Source organism: Phoca vitulina, unplaced genomic scaffold (assembly GCF_004348235.1).
Source record: "Phoca vitulina isolate PV1807 unplaced genomic scaffold, GSC_HSeal_1.0 scaffold9, whole genome shotgun sequence".
NCBI classification, from domain to species: domain Eukaryota; kingdom Metazoa; phylum Chordata; class Mammalia; order Carnivora; family Phocidae; genus Phoca; species Phoca vitulina.
The window spans coordinates 31321873-31342893 of record NW_022589712.1 but is presented as its reverse complement, the minus strand read 5'-3'; the positions used below and the strand labels follow the sequence as shown (position 1 = coordinate 31342893).

Here is a 21021-nt window from a genome sequence, read left to right as displayed (position 1 = left end):
AATCCTTTTTAATAAATAAGGAAAGGACCCATACAGAATGAGAGTTAATTACAACACAAAGAAACCAATAATATTTTTGCAACTCTAAACAAATCTGTGTTGAACTAATCTACAGGAGATAAATGATAAAAAATGAAACTGAAGATTCAACATAAACATTTTCTAGTCACCTTCTCTTCACCTTTACAACATGGGTTTAAGTTCACACATTTTATGCCTCCCTAGAAGGTTCTGCTTTCCCAAATCCTCTGGAATGAACACACATGCACATATGACATGTTATGCATATTTTAGCAGAAAACTTCTGCACTCATAAATGTGGCTAATATTTTATGTTACCAATGGATCTAATTTGTTCATTTCCCATAGGCTAACTTTTAGCCACTCTCTTTCTCTTTCAGATTATTCTTTTTAAAAAATACTCAAATGCCAGAATTCTCATTAGGATCAGTGATAAGACTAAATTTTATTTCAATGACTATGTTTCTCTTTTTTTTAAGATTTTATTTATCTGTCAGAGAGAGAGAGAGTGCATGCAAACACAAGCAGGGGAGCAGCAGGGGAAGGGAGAAGCAGGCTCCCCACTGAGCAAGGAGTCTGCCGTGGGACTCGATCCCAGGACCCGGGGATCATGACCTGAGCAGAAGGCAGACGCTTAACCAACTGAGCCACCCAGGCATCCCATTAATGACTATGTTTCATGGTCAGCTGCTGATATTTCTACTTAACAGTTTCCTTCAATTCATACCTTAATTAATGCAGACACAATTCATACCAGAATCCCTTGTGACTGCAACTTTCCCATCTTCTAATACTTAGAAATAATACACAAGTTTTAGTGGAACTCTAGCTGGCCTTGTGAAGACTACTTCAATTATGGAATTTTAAAAGTATGTGTTATGGATCCAGATACAGCAATTGGTCTCTTAATAACAAAGAGAATAATTCTGCATATGTTGGAAGAGCTTTCAAGATTCTTTAAAACTTTGGTTACAATTATAGCTTGTTAAAGTCGAAAGAGACCATAATCCAGCCTACCGAAAATATATGTAAGAAAATCACGTCCTGGGAATGAAAGAGCTTATTCAAGGTCACACTGCTACCAGGATCTGATTTCAGGAAGTGTGCACACACTCAAAGAGAGCTTGCTTAATTAGAAACCTTTCCTATCGTCTCATTGATTTTCCTAACTCAGCGACATTCTAAAAAGTCTGATTCTAATCAGAGAATTGCAATATAAATCACAATGAGACAGAACCATGGCTAAAGGGATAAAATTTAAGACTGTAAGTGCCAAATGTTGGCAAGGATTTGGAGCAAAATGAACTCTGATACACCAGCTGGTGGAGTATAACTTGGTACAACTACTTTAGGTAACCACTACAGCTAAATATACACACACCCTATAACTCAGCAACCTAACTCTTAGGTACATACATGAGACAAAAGAACCTGCAAAAATGTTCGGCACTGCTCATAACAGCAAAAAACAAAAACAAACAAAAACCCAGAAACATTCGAAAGGTACATAAACAGTAGAAAGAATTAAATAGATTGTGGTCTGGTTGAATATGGAATACTATATAATAATGAAATATACTAAATATACTAAATAATAATGAAAAAAAATGACCTACAGCTACACGCAACAACATGGATAAACTGCACAAACATAATGGGAGAAAGAAGCCCAACATAAAACATAATACATGACTCTATTAAAGTTAAGAAACTGGGACTATTAAGCAGTCACGTTAAAGGTTTACTTTTAGAGGGTATGGAGTGGATAAAACATGAGAAGGGCTTCAAGGGGCTGGTAATGTTCTCCTTCTTGGTATGTGCAGTGTTGTAACAGACAATTTATTGAGCTGTACACTAATAACTGGTGTACTACTCTCTATATATTATAGTTCTATTTTTTAAAGATTAAAAAATCTTCATTATGTGATGAATTTCAATATATTTATTCTGTTTCTTTCAAAAACATGAGTTACTTTTGTGTGTTCTGGGTGTCCTGAATACATTAATACAATAATACTGTATTATTATTATTTTTCTTTTTTTTTTTGCTTGCACAAGGATGAATGGTCCCAGTGAAAATATCCTATTCTGGTTTACCTTATATAACAGGCTCAGCCATTTCAACCCACAAAAGCTTGTTCATCCTGTACTACACATCACTGGTAGGAGTTTGTTTCAAAGAAAATACAGACAGATAATAAAGGGTAAGTGGGTGTATATCTCATTTCCAGAAACTACTAATAAAAATATTACTTGTAAACATCTCAATCCAAAGCTTGAGCATTAAGTCTAAGCATTTCTTTGATGCATGATGAGCTTCTAGACCTGGGATAACAAAATGGTTTTGTTTACAAGACAACTCCAGTCTATTGGGAATGGTTGCCTGGAGCGCTGGGTTGAGAAAGACTGGATGCCATGGTAGGGCCACTGACAGAATATTGTCTATACCACGGGCAAAGGACGGAGAAGCTGGGGCACAAACACCTAGCTGACTCTGTGACAGAGTCAGTAACAAAACACTTTCTCTCACAGGATAAAAATATTTTCTTAATCAAGATCACATTGGGATCTAAATAACTTTCCTCAATGCTCCCACCTCTACCCCGACCCCACTGTCTTACATACGATCTGTCAATAAAATTCCATATTCAGGAAAATTTTCAAATAAATAGTTCCATTAAGACAAAAAAATGTATTTTCTTAATTATTTTAAATGCGCCACAGAAAAATCCCTAATAAAGTTCTAATCTGTTAAGCTTATTAGTCGTTCTTAAAAAGTTATGTTAATATAATCTATTTCTATTTTATATTTAAGAATTTACAATATTTAAATTTTTTTTTTTTTTTAAAGATTTTATTTATTTATTTGAGAGAGAGAATGAGATACAGAGAGCATGAGAGGGGGGAGGGTCAGAGGGAGAAGCAGACTCCCTGCTGAGCAGGGAGCCCGATGTGGGACTCGATCCCGGGACTCCAGGATCATGACCTGAGCCGAAGGCAGTCGCTTAACCAACTGAGCCACCCAGGCGCCCCTACAATATTTAAATATTTTATTTAATATAAATTATATCACTGTAATATGGTTTAATTCACTAGTAAAGCAAATTGATAAGACTACAGATTATTTTTAACAAAAAGTATCTTAAAACAAAAAAAAAGCTTAAAAATATCTTGTTTCATCTATTCTACTCTTTGCAAAACAGTACTGCCAGAATATAACACTAGTTAAAGAAAAAATTCTAATCTTAATAAATGTTATTCTTGGGTCCCTCCAAGAATCAAAACTCTTTCTGATTGCTATTTTCTTTTTTGGCATAAATTAAACCATACAAATTAATATTTTACAAGTTTTCACTGATCTTAATCAAAAATAATGTCAAAATAGGGGTGCCTGGGTGGCTCAGTCGTTAAGCGTCTGCCTTCAGCTCAGGTCATGATCCCAGGGTCCTGGGATCGAGCCCCGCATCGGGCTCCCTGCTCTGCCAGGAGCCTGCTTCTCCCTCTCCCACTCTGCCTGCTTGTGTTCCCTCTCTAGCTGTCTCTCTCTCTGTCAAATAAATAAAATAAAATCTTTGAAAAAAAAAAAATAATGTCAAAATAAACTTTTCCCACTGCAGTATTTAGGAAGACTTTAGCTTCAGTTGAACAGATGCACATATTCTAACAAGGGTATTACCTTACTTCTAGCATCTTCTCTTTAGATTTCCTTTGTACAACTAGGTAATTTGTATTGACACAAATTTAAAAGATGCAAATGTAGTGTGAAGAGAAACACCTAAATGTGGTGCAAAGTACCACCTTATTCAATCACATCCAGTATTATTAGCACTACCAGATGGGAAAAAAATGAACTGAAATTTCACACTTCTGCCTTTCACTTCCACGTGATTTCTTCATATCCGTATTGGTGATGCACGTGGAGCAGGTTAGATCTTTAACAATAACTAACTCTACCTCATCTAAATGTCCCTTCATTCAGACACTGAATCTCAAAATTAGAAAAAATACAGTGATGATTGGTTTCACTAAATTCATGATCCCAAATCTCAAGTGAGTACTACACCTGCCAAACAACCCTTCATACTGAGGTATGTCAATCCTCTCCGTTGTCAAAACTACAACTATCACGTTCTCTTCTTTCCGTAAACTTCCCACAGCCTTCCATCCCGTTCTCTGTCCAATGCCTTTGCCTCCTATTCCATTTAAAACCAGCCCACTCAGACAGAACTCCTCCATCTTTGCCCACCACGTTTACCGTCTGCACCACACTGGGCTCTGTACAGTGGACGAAAGGCAAACTGGGCACTGGTGACCATTCCCCTACCCCTCTCACCTTCAGAGACCTTTCTTTTGCAATTATACTCTCACTAGACTCTCTCTTGTGCAGTGGAAAAATGCAACCTTTTCTTTGACCCTCTTTCTACTTCAATGGTGGAATCTTCCAGTTGCCTACTAAATACTGATTTTTCTCTTCTTAAATGGAGCAAGCCCCAATTTTAGTGAGCATAGTGCAATCCAGACTTCCTAGCAGCTAGGTGTAGCCACTTGACTATATGTAAACTCTGGTCAATGATACAAGCAGAGGTGAGTAGGATTCTAATAAGTCTCTTTAGCTAAAAAAGGGTCAGTCCTTTTCCCTCCTTTTCTCCCTCTACACTCAGAACATGAATATGAGACCATTCTTTTCTTTCTTTCTTTCTTTTTTTTTAAGATTTTATTTATTTATTTGACAGAGAGAGCGCAAGCAGGGAGAGTGGTAGGCAGAGGGAGAGGGAAAAGCAGGCTCCCTGCTGAGCAAGGGGCCCTGTGCGGGGCTTGATTCCAGGACCCTGGGATTATGACCTGAGCCAAAGGCAGATGCTTAACCGACTGAGGCACCCAGGCACCCCTGAGACCATTCTTTTCGAAGTGACCAGTATGCCCGATTCAATTCTCTGCTTTTTAGTCTCTTGGCAGCATTAGACACAGCTGATGCCTCATTCAGTCTTGAAACACTTCTTTTTGATTTCTGGAAATCTACCAGATCCTGATTTTCTTCTTACCTCACTGGTCACTCTGATTCTTTATGCTTTCTCCCTGCCTTTCTGACTTCCACATTTTTGAATGCTCCAGCTCTCTGCTCTTACTCCTTTGTGATTATTTTAGACTTACGGTTTCAAATACCATTTATTCTCTGATGACACTCTGATCTCCAAATTTATATATCTAAACTAGATGTTTGACATCTCCACTTAGGTGTTTAAAAGACACCTCGAACTTTACTTGGCCAAAACAAAATTCTCTCCACTTCTGAACTACAGTTCTTCCCACCTTGGTATATAAACTCGGTTGGTCAGTGCAAAAACCATGGAGTCACCCTGGACTCCCCCCTCTCTCTCTCAATCCACCCACATTCATCAGTAAGTCTTGCTGGCTCTGCCTCCAAAGGACATCCATCAGTTCTCTCGTCCCCACTGCCACCATGCTGGTACAAGCCAACATCTCTCTCACCAGACCCCTGCGATGGCCAATGTGTCCCCACCTCAAATTCCCCAAAATCTACTTTCTAAGCAGCGGCAGCCAAAGCAATCCTTTCAAAGCACAGATCTGATTGTGTGTCTTCCTTCTTAGAATGAAATCTAAACTCCCCCGACAGCCTCCAAGGCTCCAGGTGGCCTACTCGGCCTCCTCTCTGATTTCATCTCCGACACTCTTGCCTCAAGTGCTGTGTCTCGGCCACACCGGGCTTCTCTTTCTTGCCTATTTTCTGAACACCCCAAGCTCTGGACTGCTTCAGGATTTTAATACCAGCTACTGGTTGCTTCTAAATGCTCTTGTCCTACATCCTCTCACCCCCAGCCCCTTCTCATCCTCACTCAGGGGGCCATCTCAGCTAAGGCAGCTTCCCCCAAGGCGCCTGCTCTCACAGCACTCTCATTTTCATCATAGGACACCATGTGGTTCATTAATTTTTTTTTTTTTTACTTTTTAAAAAATTTCATTTAAATTAAATTAATTAACATATAGTGTATTATTAGTTTCAGAGGTAGAGTTCAGTGATTCATCAGTTGCATATAACACTCAGTGCTCATTACATCACGTGCCCTCCTACATGCCCATCACCCAGTTACCCCATCCCCCCATCCCCATTAATTTTTTTTTGTAACCATCGGTTTCTTCTTACACTATAAACTATATGAGAACAGGGCCTTGGAGCTCTTGCTTACTATTGGATTCCCAGGGTCTGGTACCATGACTAGCAAGCAGCAGGTGCTCAATAAATTATTAGCTGAACGAATAGAGAGAGAATATCCTAATTATAAGTCACTCAGTCTGAACCATTACTCCAATGTTTAAACCTCTTACTAATAGGCCTGAGAAATAGTATCTGACCACCATATGCTCGTCATTTAGTAACAGGGACTGCACTCCTCCTGACCATGGCAATTCCATCCCTGAATAACTAGGATTATTCAAAAGCCCCATTCCTTCAGGAGCTGAAGTCTGGCTACTGCTGCTTCTATTCCTTTGTGGAGACCTTCATGATCATGCAGAATACCTTTCTTGTATTTTACATAAGACAGTGTTTCCAATATTTGAATGTGGTGACTGTAGCTTCTCACGGCTGAACAGTCCTAGTCTTTTTTTTTCTTTTTAAAGATTTTATTTACTGAGGGGCGCCTGGGTTGCTCAGTTGGTTAAGCATCTGCCTTCGGCTTGGGTCATGATCCAGGGTCCTGGGATCGAGTCCCACATCGAGCTCTTTGCTCAGAAGGGACCCCGCTTCTCCCTCTGCCCCTTCCCCTGCTCGTGCTCTCTCTCTCTCAATAAATAAAATCTTAAAAAAAAAAAAAGATTTTATTTATTGAGAGAGAGAGAGAGAGGGCGTGTGAGCAGGGAGAAGGGCAGAGGGAGAGAGAGAATCTCAAGCAGACTCCACACCCAGCAGGGAGTCCAATGCAGGCCTCGATTTCATGACCCTGAGGATCATGACCTGAGCCAAAATCAAGAGTTGGATGCTTAGCCAACTGAGATACCCAGGCACCCCAGTCCTAGTCTTCTTAACCCCCTTCCACAAGACAGAGTTGTGGGTCCTACCACCACACTCCCCCACGCTCCAAAGCTGCCCTAAATCACACAATGCAGTCACATACTTAGTTATCAGTTACGCCATGGATATGCAACTCTGGCCCAACGTATCACTTCTCATCTCACTGGATCAATTGATCTCTTTCTCAGGGGACATGACTTAAGTTAACTCTTAGCTCCTTCCAGTTCAAGCTCGCACATAATCTCCAATTCGTGTATTTGTCACACCACTGGATGCTTGCTGCCTCTATAATCTGAGTGCCTACATTCACTCCTCTACCTCCTCCCAGGGTTCCTAACACGTTCACCTTTCCTAGCACAAAAGACCTGCCCTGTCCTCTGGAGGAAGGCCTCCTGGTCTCCTTTCTTACATAAAGGTCCTGATTTTCCCACTCCTGTAAATTAAAATTATAACCTCTCTTAATTTTCACACATGAGCCTGAGGCAGACCAGCACTACTTCTAAGAAAGAACAAAATCTTGTTTTCTTTGGATTTCATATTATACCACTGTGCACAGTAGCACCTTTTTAGAACCATCTATAATCTACTTTTACTCCTTTTGCCTCCAAAACATGCTGACATCTCACTGAAATCATTTAGGCAGAGTAGTAACTTCTGGGAAGTTAATGATTAGATAAGAAAACATGGTCTGGTCATCTGAAAACATTCTTTATTTTCACAGTGTGTTAACACATTCTGGTAAAGAGGACAGGAGACTTAACAAAGTAAGCTAAAGAATAATGCTGTATTAACACACTCTAAAAAAGGAGTTCAGGTAATGCCCAAAGGGCCAAAATACTGATCACCACAAGGTGACTAGAATAATCCACATATGTGATTAGCTATGATTTGGAAACAAATGTAAAACAAAAAAACTTTAGTCTCAAATCTGCTACAGTGATCTTTTAAACAATTTATCTATCTATCTCTATACATCCCACGGAGTAATAATTTCCAATAAAATGCTACATGGGATTGGTCTACTAGGATTGTTTTTGATAGGTATAGCAAAGGTAGTTTGTGGGAATTCTGAGAATTATCTTCTAGATCTGTCTGAAAGGATTCAAATGTTGCCTCATTAGTCATTCCCTGCTCCTTAATAAAGGACCATGTATTTTTCCCTTTACAAAACTTTATTTTTAATAAATGTAAACTCTTCTTGGTGCTCCCCAGTTCCAATCCTATGGGATTTAATGAACAAGTCTCTTTAATCTCATCTAGAACCAGATGATTTTAAAGCAAATATAAGTATCTATCCTTTTAAATCTTTATTTCATTAATAAAATAGTGTATTATGTGCCTGGCATTCTACAGAAAAGTGCAGTACGTATTATCTCTTCTAATGTAATTATCTTTCATATTCACTCTAAAAAGTTCTAGCCTTCTTTTTTTTTTAATTTTTTTTAATTTTAATTTTAAGAGTTCTAGCCTTCTAAAATCTGTTTTTAGAGGATTGCTCCTCCCTCTCTCAGTCACTGGAGTTGTCCTATTATGAATCTCTAAGTTCAGTTAAGAATTAAAAACAGTGAAGTCAACTTATATTTCAACTTACAACATTGTGTGATCTTCTGGATGTTAGAAGAGATACGCTGGGCCAGCAGAGCAGGGTCGCCACCAACTCCCGGAGTGTAAGACATAGCTGATTTGCTTATTCACTAATTTCATCAGATGTTGGCAGACTGGGCAGTTTTCTAAGCAGTCACCTAAAAAACAAGTCACATAACTGTACTTTTAAAGTTATTGGCCTACATTTTCCAAATTATCAATTATCAATCTGGGAGGTTGATTAACCTAACAGGGTTGAAATATACCAAAGGGACACATCAAATAGTAAAACTCTCATGGCTATCAAAAATATTGGCCTTTTAAAGGACACAGTCACGTTAAACAATTAAAATAAGGTTCAAATTGCACATTCCCTTTGAAAACTTTGATCTAAGGAAGAGTTACCAAGTCCCTTTTCTGTATATAATTTTAATTGTTTATATATTTTTCTCCTTAACTGCAAGCAACTGTAAAGCAGGGCCCACATGCTATGTATCTTTCTTTCTCCAACATTTAAACAATTCCTGACACAAAACAGGTATTTACATATTTATTCAATGGTATACAGACTTCAGGGTGTCCCCAGAAACGTCACTATATCTAATTTAACACACAGAGGAACAGCTTGGGAACACAGGACTAATGGGTCTCTACTTTTAATAGGAAAAGTCAACTCTGAGAGAGGCACAGCTGACAAGTGAGGAAAAAAAGGAATGCTCCATAAAATGCTCATCACACTTTGCCAACAGAGCAAGGAGAACAGCTCTCCTCTTCCAGAAGCTGGCATCAGGACAGGAAGTAAAGCTGGGGAGGAAAGAGGTGAGAGGGAGTTCCTTTCTTTCTCAATCCATGCCACACCACACGTGTTGGGGTTTGGAAAGAAGGACGGAAAGGGTGTCCCTGCATACATGACTGGGCACAGCGAAGACTCTCAATAACTCCACACCCATCTTTTCACTGAGTGCACTGGCTGCGGCAAAATTGTAGGCAGTCAATTTGTAAAACCAACTCTCTACTGAGAGTCCGCTACATGCCTAGCATCAAACGAAACACTAGGGAGTGGCAAGCAAGCAAAACAACAAGAATCTGCTCAATTCATGTTTGCCATTTAGGAGAGGGGAGAAACTTTAAGTAGAGTAAAACAACAAGAGCGACATAAATCAGCAAAAGGTCATGTGCCAGGCAAAAGTGAGAGGCTAGGAAAAGGAAATTTCACTATTGCCCTTATCTAGAAAGAATTTATGAAACAGAAACAGAAGATGTGACTCCCTGGGCATGACTGGTATGGAAAATGACAAAGGCAAAGATGTGAAGCCTGGGATGGGTAGACCCAGAACATGTGTACAGGGTATTTGCAGTGTGTCATTTCTGAAAGGCAGGGGTGGTTGCCAGTCTCCCTGGGATCAGGTGATTCATGGCTGGGACAAGTGGGAGACAACACAGAGAGAAATGACCCGAAATATATTGCCCATCTGTGAAATGAAATGCATTTCACATAGACCGTCTAATTTAATTTTTAAAGCCTTCCCTTTAAAATAGATAGTAGCAAATAAACCCTGTTTTAACAATGAGCAAACTGTGGCTTATAAAGATTAAGTTACTGTAAAGGTAATCCAACCCACTGACCATGTGGAGGTGGGGTTCAATCCCAGGGTTTGGGTTCCAAAGCCACCCATGACTGCTACCATACAAAACTCACAGAAGAGGGAGGGCCCTGAATGCTAGGTTTAGTTTTAATACGCTGCAGTAAGAAACCACTAGAGATTCCTGGTAGGGGAGGGGGAGGGCACAAGGAAATGTGTGTCTTTGTTCTTAAGGTGCGGGCTGGCAGGAAGGACACCTGGAGAACTGCTGAGACAGGCACAACAGTACTGCCTCTATATCTGAAACTCTGGTGCAATGTGGAATGTCCCTGGCCACCATGGAATCCCTGGGAACTTTTAGATGCTCTCCATTCATCCTTCATTGATCCATAGGTCTAATTTATCTATTCTGGGCCCTTCAGATCTCACCTAGTCCTACAGATAGACCTAAACTCAACTCAGACAGCAGAACTGCTTCAGCAAGGTGGCAGATAGCCTTGGACTTGGGCCTGCAGCCCCCTGAAGAGCTGGGGCCCAGACAGAACAAGACTGGACCTGGGAATTTATTTGAAACCACACTATCGCATGCATCCCACAAACCACCAGTTAGATCTTGAAATTCTGCATCTTATTTTTCAATAAAAGCTTGAGATATAATTGACAACCACATGACTCGCCCATTAAAGTGTACAATCCTGTATACTGAAATTAATATAACACTGTATATTAACTATTATTGGAATTAGAATTTTAAAAAACTTTAAATAAAGTGTACAATCCTATGGTCACTTACCATGTCTCTGCAATCTCTCCCACTGTAGGCAACCACAAATCTACTTTATGTCTTCATGAGTTTGCCTATTCTGTACATTTCCTATGAATAAAATCACACGTGTTCTTTTGTGACTGGCCTCTTTCTCTTAGCATGTTGCCAAGGTCCATCCATAATGTAGCATGGATCAATAGCTCATTCCTTTTCACTGCCAAATAATATTCCACTGATGGATAGAAGCAATTCTCTCCTGGCTCACTGACACCCTTCTTTTCCTTTCCCCCATCAACTAGAGCTCTAGAAAAACTGGCTCACTGCCAACACAAACATATGAATGAGGAAATGTTTCTCATTTACTGTCTTCAGGAGGCTCCTCCTTCCACATACATAGTAGTATAGAATTCCCCTTAATCCTTGAAACTCATAAGAGCCTAACCTAAGCCTTCTCCCTGTTTTTTTCAAGGCCCCCTTTTTTCCTCTTCAGAGAATCAATCAATTAGCTTAAACCACCACCAATTTTCCTCATCCCTTTACTCAAGCAACTAAATTCTCGAAAGTTTCTGCTGTTGAGATAACTGGGTTTCCTTCATCCAAAGAGCTGCTGCTGCTGGATTGGCTGGAATCTCCTTAGACAAAGGGAACAGTGGTTATCACCTCAGCTCTGTGTTGAGTGAAGAATGAAAAGAAATTTGCAAATGATGGAAGAGAAAGATACATTAAAAGTCAACAAGATTAACAACGGCTAACATATTTCCAAAGCACTGCCCTTAGGACTTTTAGATTTATTTTCTCAGTTGACTCGTACAACAGACCTCTGACGTAGGTACACTTGTTATTCTGATTTTTCACATGAAGACACCAAGGCATAATTAGAATAAGTAACTTGCTTAATCTAAGAGCTAAAATTTGGAACTACATCTTACAGCCCATACTTTTAAAACACTAAACCATACGGCTTCATCATATAACAAAAATTCAGGACAGGTGAACCCACTCAATTAAAAAAACAAAACAGAACAAAACAAATTTACCACCTTTCTGCACACTCTGCTCTTCAGATGAGGAACAGACCTGCAACTCTGCTCTTAGGATGAGGAACAGATAGCTACACGAATAGATCAAGGGAACACAGAATAGCTTAGTCCTTTTCTCTCTTATTCTGCTAATGGTGATATCTAGGAGACAACACTGGTTGGCCCCTCTGATGATGAAATATGAGAAATAAAGGAGGCAAATGACTAACTTTACTGCGAAAACATACACAGACAGACAAACTACAGCTACAGCTAACTATAAAATGACTTAAAAGTTTATGATCTTTGCATATAGACTAGAATCAACCAAGTTATGCTGAAGGCTGCTTTCCACATCAGTCTCCAGTACTTAGCCCAGACCTACCAAGCACTAAAGAACTCTTGATGAATATTTTTTGAAAGCTCATTCAGAATTCCTAGTTTTATTGCTCAGAATAATAACTCTTTATCTGTACCTGCCCTATCAAGTACTCAAGTATCACATGTGAGGCCAGGGGCTTGTATAGCTCTTGGGTAGAACATTTCCATCACAGCATAAAGTTCTATTGAATAGTGCTTATGTAGACAGCTCAACAATTACCTTTCTATGAAAATACATCAAGACTGTAAAGGGAAAGAAGGAAAGACAGGATCAAAGTGCAACACTCACAACGAGGATATTCCCAAGACTTTCCGTAGAGCACAAATAAAAGAACAAAGGGAACTGTGAAATCTTAAGTGTCAAACACTAACCCCAGGTACTACTCCTGGACACACTGCAGAATCCCAAGACTCCCAATAAGCATAAATCTCATGCTCTATAAATCAAGCATGGACAGAACAATAGTCAGTTTCACTTTCTTACTTGCGATTACTAGCATAAAATACTGGACGTCCCTCCACCCCGTGCCCCAAAATGTAAACTCCCAGGAGGGCAAGGTTTTGTCTGTTTTGTGCGCTAATCTAGTCTCAGTACCTGGTTATATAATAGGTGCTTAATAAATATTTGTAGACTGAATGAATAAATGTACCTATTTCCTAAGAACACACACCTAGTCTGAGGATAAATATTTGCCAATCCTAAGACATTACATTCCAGTGTCTTCTTTCAGATCCTAAATGTACTGGGCTAATTACTGCCTTAGGGCCTTTGCTGAGTGTCATTTCCTATCCCCAGAAGGCTTTTCCCATGATCTCCACATGACTGACTCCTTTGCCCCAGCAAAGTCTCATTGCATGCTGGATAAGTCTTTGGTGACTACTTGCATCTGAAATGAGAAGTCACCACCCCTGCCACTCTCTGTTGATCTAACTTCTTTTATCATAGTGCTAATCACCATTTAAAATGATCTAGGTAGTATACTGCTTATTATCTATCCCTACCTCGGTGATATAAACACAAGACAACCTTGTCAGCCTTGAGGAATCCACAGATCAGGTGCACGGTAGCTGTTCCATGAATGTGAAGGCGATCATTCTAGGGATGTGAGCATTCTCTATCTAAACCAAATTAACTGAATTCTTTAGCTCAGCATCTCCATGTGTTAAACTATTATACTATTTGGTTTTACTCACAATGCCAAGGTTTATTTTTCACCCTTCCATACACCAAACTTTCGAGTTAAATGGAATCACGGCAAACTTTACTCGGACTTACTGTTGATGGATGTTTTATATAATTTATTTTTCCACCCCCAGCACTTGGCTAAAGTTTGATATCCTAACCAAAATGAGCCTATGTTATCGGGAGGAGCAGAAGTAAAATATCTGAAGAAAAATGATGCAGACATTAATGAGGTACTATGATAACTTCTACAAACAGTTTGAAACAAGAGCATAATTCTTAATTAGTCACAGTCTGAGACAAACTTCTCAAAGCGGCCTTCAAAGCGGAGGCCGTCCACATCACAAGACACTGCTGAACACTGCTAGAAGTCTCTGCAGGGGTGAGGCTAAGGCCGCTCCAGAAGAAACGTCCACCTGCAACATTACTCAACAGCACAGCACTTCATAATCATTTTCTTCCAGATTCTGCACAAGTTTTAAATTATATGAAGTTATAGTCAAAATACACTGATCCGAATTAAATAAAAATTAATGTATGTATAGAAGAGCAAAGCAAATACAAGAAACTTGAGAGGAAAAAAAATACAGCATTTGACCAGAAAGGTAATGTTATTTTTTTGTGTCTGAATTTTTAAAAAGTAAGAACCTAAAAAACAAGGAGCGGGGTGGGGGAGGTGTCCTAAAATATTTTATGTATTTTTAAAGGTCTTTATGGAAACCAATTAATGACGTGTACTGAGATCAAAGAAAGTTAGCCTGCCTTCAAGCCAGACAGAAAACCAACTACAATGAGCCTCCGAATAAATGTACAGGGTTCCTTTACGACAGCCATCTATTTTCAGTTCCTCTGTATTCGGGAAGAGAACTTTAAAGTGTGTTTTCTAACTCCATTAGTCGCAAAGAGGAAGAGGTCACTTGGTGTCCCGCTCCAGGCAGAAGCAGGATTCCCGAGCTCAGCCCCAGCGGGCCCCGGCGCCGGCCCCGCCCGGGTGCGCGCAGCCCTCGGGTGCACCGGAGCCAGCGCCCCGGCCGGGCTGCTGCGCGGCGTGGCGGGCGCGGGGCCGACGGGGCCGGCCGGGCCGGCCTGACCGGGGGCGTGGGCAGCGGTGGTGCGCCGGGGCTGGGGCAGCGCCCTCCCTCCGCCTCCCGACCACAGCCGCAAAGCGCAAGGCTGAGGCCACCTGACAACGCGCACAAACAAGGAGGCGCGGCACCCGCGGGGACTTCGCGCCTCTGGGGCGCCGGGCCAGGGACCCTCCCTCGCACCCCCCAGGCTGCTCTTACCCCAACCTCCTCGGCTTCCTCCTCCTCCTCTGGCCGCGGGTACCCACGGGCCCCAGAGCCCCCAGCTACGATTCTCAGCTGATGGGCGGTGGCACTGTGACGCCCAGTGCGCATGCCCGCAGTACAGCTCCGGGAAGGAGGCGGGGCTCGCTCCCCTCTCGTTGGCCGGCGCGATTGAGTGACAGCCATTCTGCCCGCCCCCTCTGAGTCTAAGCTAAGGAATAAGGTACCAAGAAAATTGCAAGGGAGATGTTTTTTGAGGCCTCGACTTACGCAAGACAAACGCCTTAGCCAGTGTCCAAAAAACAAGAGGAGGGAATGGAGAGCATCTGTCTTTATCGGGTGATGGCGGCCTCCCTAGACTCGTGTCTTCAGCCCGCCCCATCAGGTCCTGCCCATCTTGTCCTTACTCTGCAGTAGAATGTAGTCACAGTTTCATTAAAAAAATGCTAACGTAAATATGCAATCCTAGCAGGAACAATGACAGTGAACAGTCACCTTCGTGTGCCCATTTAGTAGACAAGTTTTCATAGCACGTACAGGTCGTTCTAAGCATCCTTGAAGGGTAGGGAGTAGCAGAAAATATTCTGATGGTAAATATTGGAACAATGTAATTGTTAGATAAAAGCATCGATTGCTTTGGGTGAAAGAAATACTCAGCAAATTAATTAGAAGATAGATTGGCTTGGCCTTTGCCTGTATTAAGGCAACACTATTACTCTGAAAGGATCATCAGGACATGAAAGGTCCAGATGCACTTAGGTGAAAAAAACCAAAACCAGAATATTTTGAATTGGTACCCCCTGAACAAATTCTAGGTTGTTTAGTATTATACATACATATGTACCTAAGTGAGTGAGGTCAGACAGGAATAAGAAACACAAGGGTCTCTCAGTTTATTTTTAATTATTCTGCTTTTAACAGAAAAATGGGAACAAGAAATATTTCCTATTTCACATCTTTCCTGAAGAAAACTACAGTGCAAGTGTTTTAATAAACAGCAACTTATATTCTGCCTCTAAAAAGGGGGCAATAGAGTGAGCATGCTGGCCAAGCAGAAGGAATTCATCCCATCTAAAGGCAGCATGATTCAGTTAGCACTGATTTCACTTTTAGGAAATTCGGATTTTTATGTGAAATCCCTTTTATCAATATTTTTAAATTTTTATAAAACATTCTGTGATCAAATAAAGTAGGTATTTCAGCTTCTATAATAGGCAATGATTCCAACCATGGAGTATAAAAAACAAAAACATAAAGCTGGAGGGGACCTTACAGAAAATCTAGCTCTAATTCCTCATTTAGGAAGTAAATTAAGGAAACTGAAAGCCAAAGAAACTTCATCAAAAATACACAAATAATTATGAGCAGCATAGGTCCAGATGACTTAATTTAGAATCTTTAGTTCTTCCTGCCATATCATCCACTCAGCAAATATTCATTGAGAAGCTGCCATGTGCCAAGTACTATTTCAGAAGCTGCAGGTATCAAGATTTGTGGGGTGTATAGTATTTTCCCTCAAGGAATTCAAGGAGTGAGATCTTGCCCAGGACACTATAAGTACTGTGATAAAGATTTATACACAGCATGGTGGGAGCCCAGGAATGAGGATGACTTAGTGTGTGGTCAGGGACCATTCCAAAGGGGAAGTGTTAACAGAACCTTGAAAGATGTGTAAGAGTTCCCTGGGAAGACAAGATGGGAAAGGACATTCCAGGCAAAAGGAAGAGCACATAAAAATTCACAGACAAGAACAAACTCTTAGGGATCTCTACATAATTTTATTTAGATGAAGCACAGTGGGTGGATTGGAGGGACAAAAGACTGGAAAGGCAAGCGGAGTTTATATAATGAAAAACCTTTTCTAGATCATGTTAAACGAGTATCTGAGAGGAGTTAAACTATTAAAGGATTTTAAACAAAAGTGTAATGTGCTCATAATTCTATGCTATGAAAAAAACTGGAGAAATGGGGGATATTCAAAGGAAATAACACTGAGAGAGAGAGAGACAGAGAGAGAGAGGGACTGCAACCATTTAGAAGGCTATTGCAATAGTAGCACGTCCCCAACTTAGAATCTCCCCAATATCAGAGATGTTGAAGGATGGTCCTAATGCAAATGTATTGGGAAAGAAAAGGGAAGGCCTACTTTGAAAAATATTTAGGAAGACTTGGAAATTAATTGGATATGAAGAATGGAAGACATGACTACTATTTTCAGGATGTGAGCTGAACATGATGTAGCTGTCTGAGATCTAAGATCGCTAATATAGTAATTGCAGTTTGAAGATGAAGGTGCTGGAATGGGGAGCAAAGCTACATTAAATTAAGCTTTGGATGTGTTATAGTTAAGATTCTGGGGAAGTGGGGGCGCCTGGGTGGCTCATCCGTTAAGCGTCTGCCTTCGGCTCAGGTCATGATCCCAGGGTCCTGGGATGGAGCCCCGCATCGGGCTCCCTGTTCTGCGGGAGGCCTGATTCTCCCTCTGCCTCTGCCTGCTGCTCTGCCTACTTGTGCTCTCCCTCTCTCTCTCTGTCAAATAAATAAATAAAATCTTTAAAAAAAAAAAAAAGATTCTGGGGAAGTGATACCCAGTTTGAGATGTCCTCCAGATTCTTGAAAGTGTGAGCTGGAGTTCAAGGTAGATTTCTGGCTGGAGCTATGGGAAGAGATGAGGTCATTAACTCTAAGGAAGGAATGTTATGGACTCCTGTGTTTAAGGGAGGGCTGAGGAAGAAAAATCCTGAAAAGGAGTAATCAGAGAGCTGAAAAGTAAACCAGGAAAAGGCATGGGAGAGAATGAAGGAAAACATTTCAAAAAGAGGAAATGCTCTATGATATCACATGTCACAGAAATTTCAAGTAAATTAAAAACCAAAAGTTGTGCATTGGACTTGAGAATTAGGAAGTGGTTGGTGAATCGGAAAAAGAATTTCAATCATTCAAGGAACTATCATGAAAAGAACTCATATCTGCATAAGGCCTATTGCATTTTTCATACATCCTTTCCTGTTTCCTTTGAGAGAACGCAGGGCTGTGGGAGGCAAAGTACAATGCAACAGAGAATCTGAGGCTTATGGCCTCTTCAGGTTCCCCCGCTCGTTACTGACTGAACCAGGACCAAGGCTCAGCTGTCTGAATACTCCTCCTGGGTTCTTTCCATTTTTTTTCATGTTTTAAAATATGTCAGGAATGGATTCCTTTCAGGTCCTTTGAACACTAATAAGATGCCACCTCTTTATATTCAAATGCACCTCCATCTCCTTCTGCTGTGTACTAGTTTTCTAAAACTACACAAGTGCCAAGCACAGAACAGATTCTGCTCTGACTTTTAAACACACATAATAAATAAGCATCCCGTAGTAATCTTACATGAACAATTATGGTAGGATGATTGGTATGTTCAATGCTAATTTCGCCTCCTACATATTGTTGATAAGTCCCTCTGTCTGCGTCTCAATCCATGGGAGCAGCCTCCTCATAATTTTCTCTATATCCAGTTCTACTCAAGTTTATTATTGTCAGAGCCACCCCTGGGTACTGGAAGCATGGATCTGAAAACATCACTCCAGGCTTTATGCCATCCCCATGATTGCAGCATGCCCCCAAATATACTCCTTAAAAATAAAAGTTCTTGGGCTGGGCAGGGCTGGGAGGTTGTGTAGTTGGAGGAAGGAATCAGAGAAGGGTGTCTATGGGAAACCATATTATGATACAATCTTGAAGATTCACAGCACACATTTGTAAATAAAATGCTTGAAGCTCTGGTTCAGCAAAGTAACAAGTATAACTTTCTTTAACTCAGTTTTTTCTGAATGTATTTGACGGTAGAATTTTATATTTAATGGCTGTGAAGACCTTCAAAATACACATTATGGAAAACATTGCTCTCAAAGTCAAGTCCAAACCCCTTCTCATGGTATATAAATAGGGTGATTGATCATATGTCCAGTTTGCCTAGGACAGTCCCAGTTTATGCTTGTTGTCCCAGCTTTTTGTCTGCTGAGCATCCCCTTTTATTCTCAAAAGTGTCCCAGTTAAGATGATACATTATATGGTCACCTTATATATAAGGACCTACATGATCTGGACCCTGCCTTTCCCTGCATCGAAATTTATGCTTTGGAATATGTCAGTTTAAAGAACTTCTCCATCTTTTTCTGCTCCCACCTCCCTCCCACTAACTCTCTAACCACACACCAGAGGTTTTCTTTTTGTGCTTTGCTAGGCAGTTCCCTTTAACTAGAATATGTTCTCTCTTCCTTCTCATTTTTAAGTAAACTCTTTATTTTAGAATAGCTGCAGACTTAGGGAAGAGTTGCAAAGATAGTTCAGAGTTCCCATACATACCTTACCCAGATTCTCCTAATGTGAACATCTTACATAATGACAGTGCATTTGTCAAAACTAAGAAATTAACGTTGGTATAGTAGTAGCAACCAAAGTATTGATTTGATTTACTTCACTAGTTTTTCGCTGATGTCCATTATCTGTTCCCAGAGCCAATCCGGTATACCACAGTTTATTTACAGAGCATGTTTCCGTGGTCTCCTCCAATCTGTGACTGTTTTCTGTCTTTCCATTTTTGTCATGATCTTGATACCTTCTAAAAATACTGGTCAGTTGGGGCGCCTGGGTGGCACAGTCGGATAAGCATACATCTCTTGGTTTTGGCTCAGGTTGTGATCTCAGGGTCGTGGGATTGAGCCGGGCATCAGGCTCTGTGCTCAACGCTTAGCCTACTTAAGATTCTCTCTCCCTCTACCCCTCCCCTCTCCTCCCCCCACCCCCACCACCACCCGATGCTCTCTTTCTCTCTCTCTAAAATAAAAATAAATCTTAAATATATATATATATTAAAAATACTGGGCAGGCATTTCGTAGAATGTGCCTCAGTTTAGGTCTGACTAATGATTAGACTGGGCTATAGATTTCTCAAAGGAATACCACAGAGGTGGAATGTTCTTATTATATCATTTTGTGGGGTACATGGTATCAGCATGGTCTATTACTGGTGATATTAACCTTGATTACTTGGTTAAGGTGATGTCTATGAGTTTTCTCCAAATTGAAGTTACTAGTTTTGCATTTCCATACTATATTCATTAAAAGAGAATCACCAAGTCCAGTTCACAATCAAGAGAATTGAGTTCCACCTCCAGAGGGGAGGAATATTAAAAATTTATGGACATATGTTCAAACTACCACAATAATTAATAAATATTTGGAGAGAGATGTTTTGTGACTATGTGCATATCTGATTTTTCCTTAAAGTTTTGCCCACTAATTTTAGCATTCATCAGTATATTTTGCCTACAACAGTTATTGCTGTTGTGTTCTAAAGGTGATTTTCTATTTCTTCTGTAACGAATATTTATCACTTCTCTCAAGTTTATTTATTTTTTTCAATACTTTATTTATATCAGTATGGATTTATGGATATTTATTTTAATCTTTAGGTTATAATTAAGTTACCTTTTCACCATTAGGAATATTTTTAAGTTAGCTCCTGTGTCCATTTTTTTTTTTCCCTAGTACTTCCTTACTTGATACAACAAGGTGCTCCAGCCTCAGTCATTTTACTATGGAGCCATTGTTCCTTTTATGGGAAAATTATATTTAGAAACCAAGATTTGGGTGCTAGCCTTCTCATTGTACTGGGGCGTCACTATTTCTATGCTCTCTCAGTGGACCGAACTAGCAAATCTATGTATATTAACTCATGTATACACATGTAGCAATAATTTTATATGGATCTATCTATCTATCTATCTATCTATCTATCTATCTATCTATCATCTATCTATCAACATGAGTTCACATAGATATTTCCAGCTCTAATCTGACATCACAGGGTTATTTCTACCCTTCCCTACTTCTTTATTGCTAGCATATTTCTCTAACAATGAGGAACCTGGCTCTTATTAACTATAATTCTTTTTTTAAAGATTTTATTTGTTTATTTGACAGAGAGAGACACAGCAAGAGAGGGAACACAAACAGGGGGAGTGGGAGAGGGAGAAGCAGGCTTCCCGCCGAGCAGAGAGCTTGATGCGGGGCTTGATCCCAAGACCCTGGGATCATGACCTGAGCCGAAGGCAGACGCTTAACGACTGAGCCACCCAGGTGCCCCTCTTATTACCTGTAATTCAATACTTACTTGTACAA

The 21021-nt window shown here is 40.3% G+C and overlaps 1 protein-coding gene across 1 annotated transcript in view; it reads right to left on the bottom strand.

Annotated features, from left to right (window-relative positions):
* Window positions 1-14959, bottom strand: part of STX7 (syntaxin 7) — a 46179-nt gene extending 31220 nt beyond the window's left edge. Inside the window, exons 1-2 of the mRNA XM_032407850.1 lie at window positions 14854-14959; window positions 8643-8793 (exon numbers count right to left, since the gene is read on the bottom strand). Coding sequence (XP_032263741.1) covers window positions 8643-8727 — 85 coding nt within the window. The 5' untranslated portion in view covers window positions 8728-8793; window positions 14854-14959. The remainder of the gene's footprint in view (window positions 1-8642; window positions 8794-14853) is intronic.
* Between the last annotated feature and the right edge of the window lie 6062 nt (window positions 14960-21021).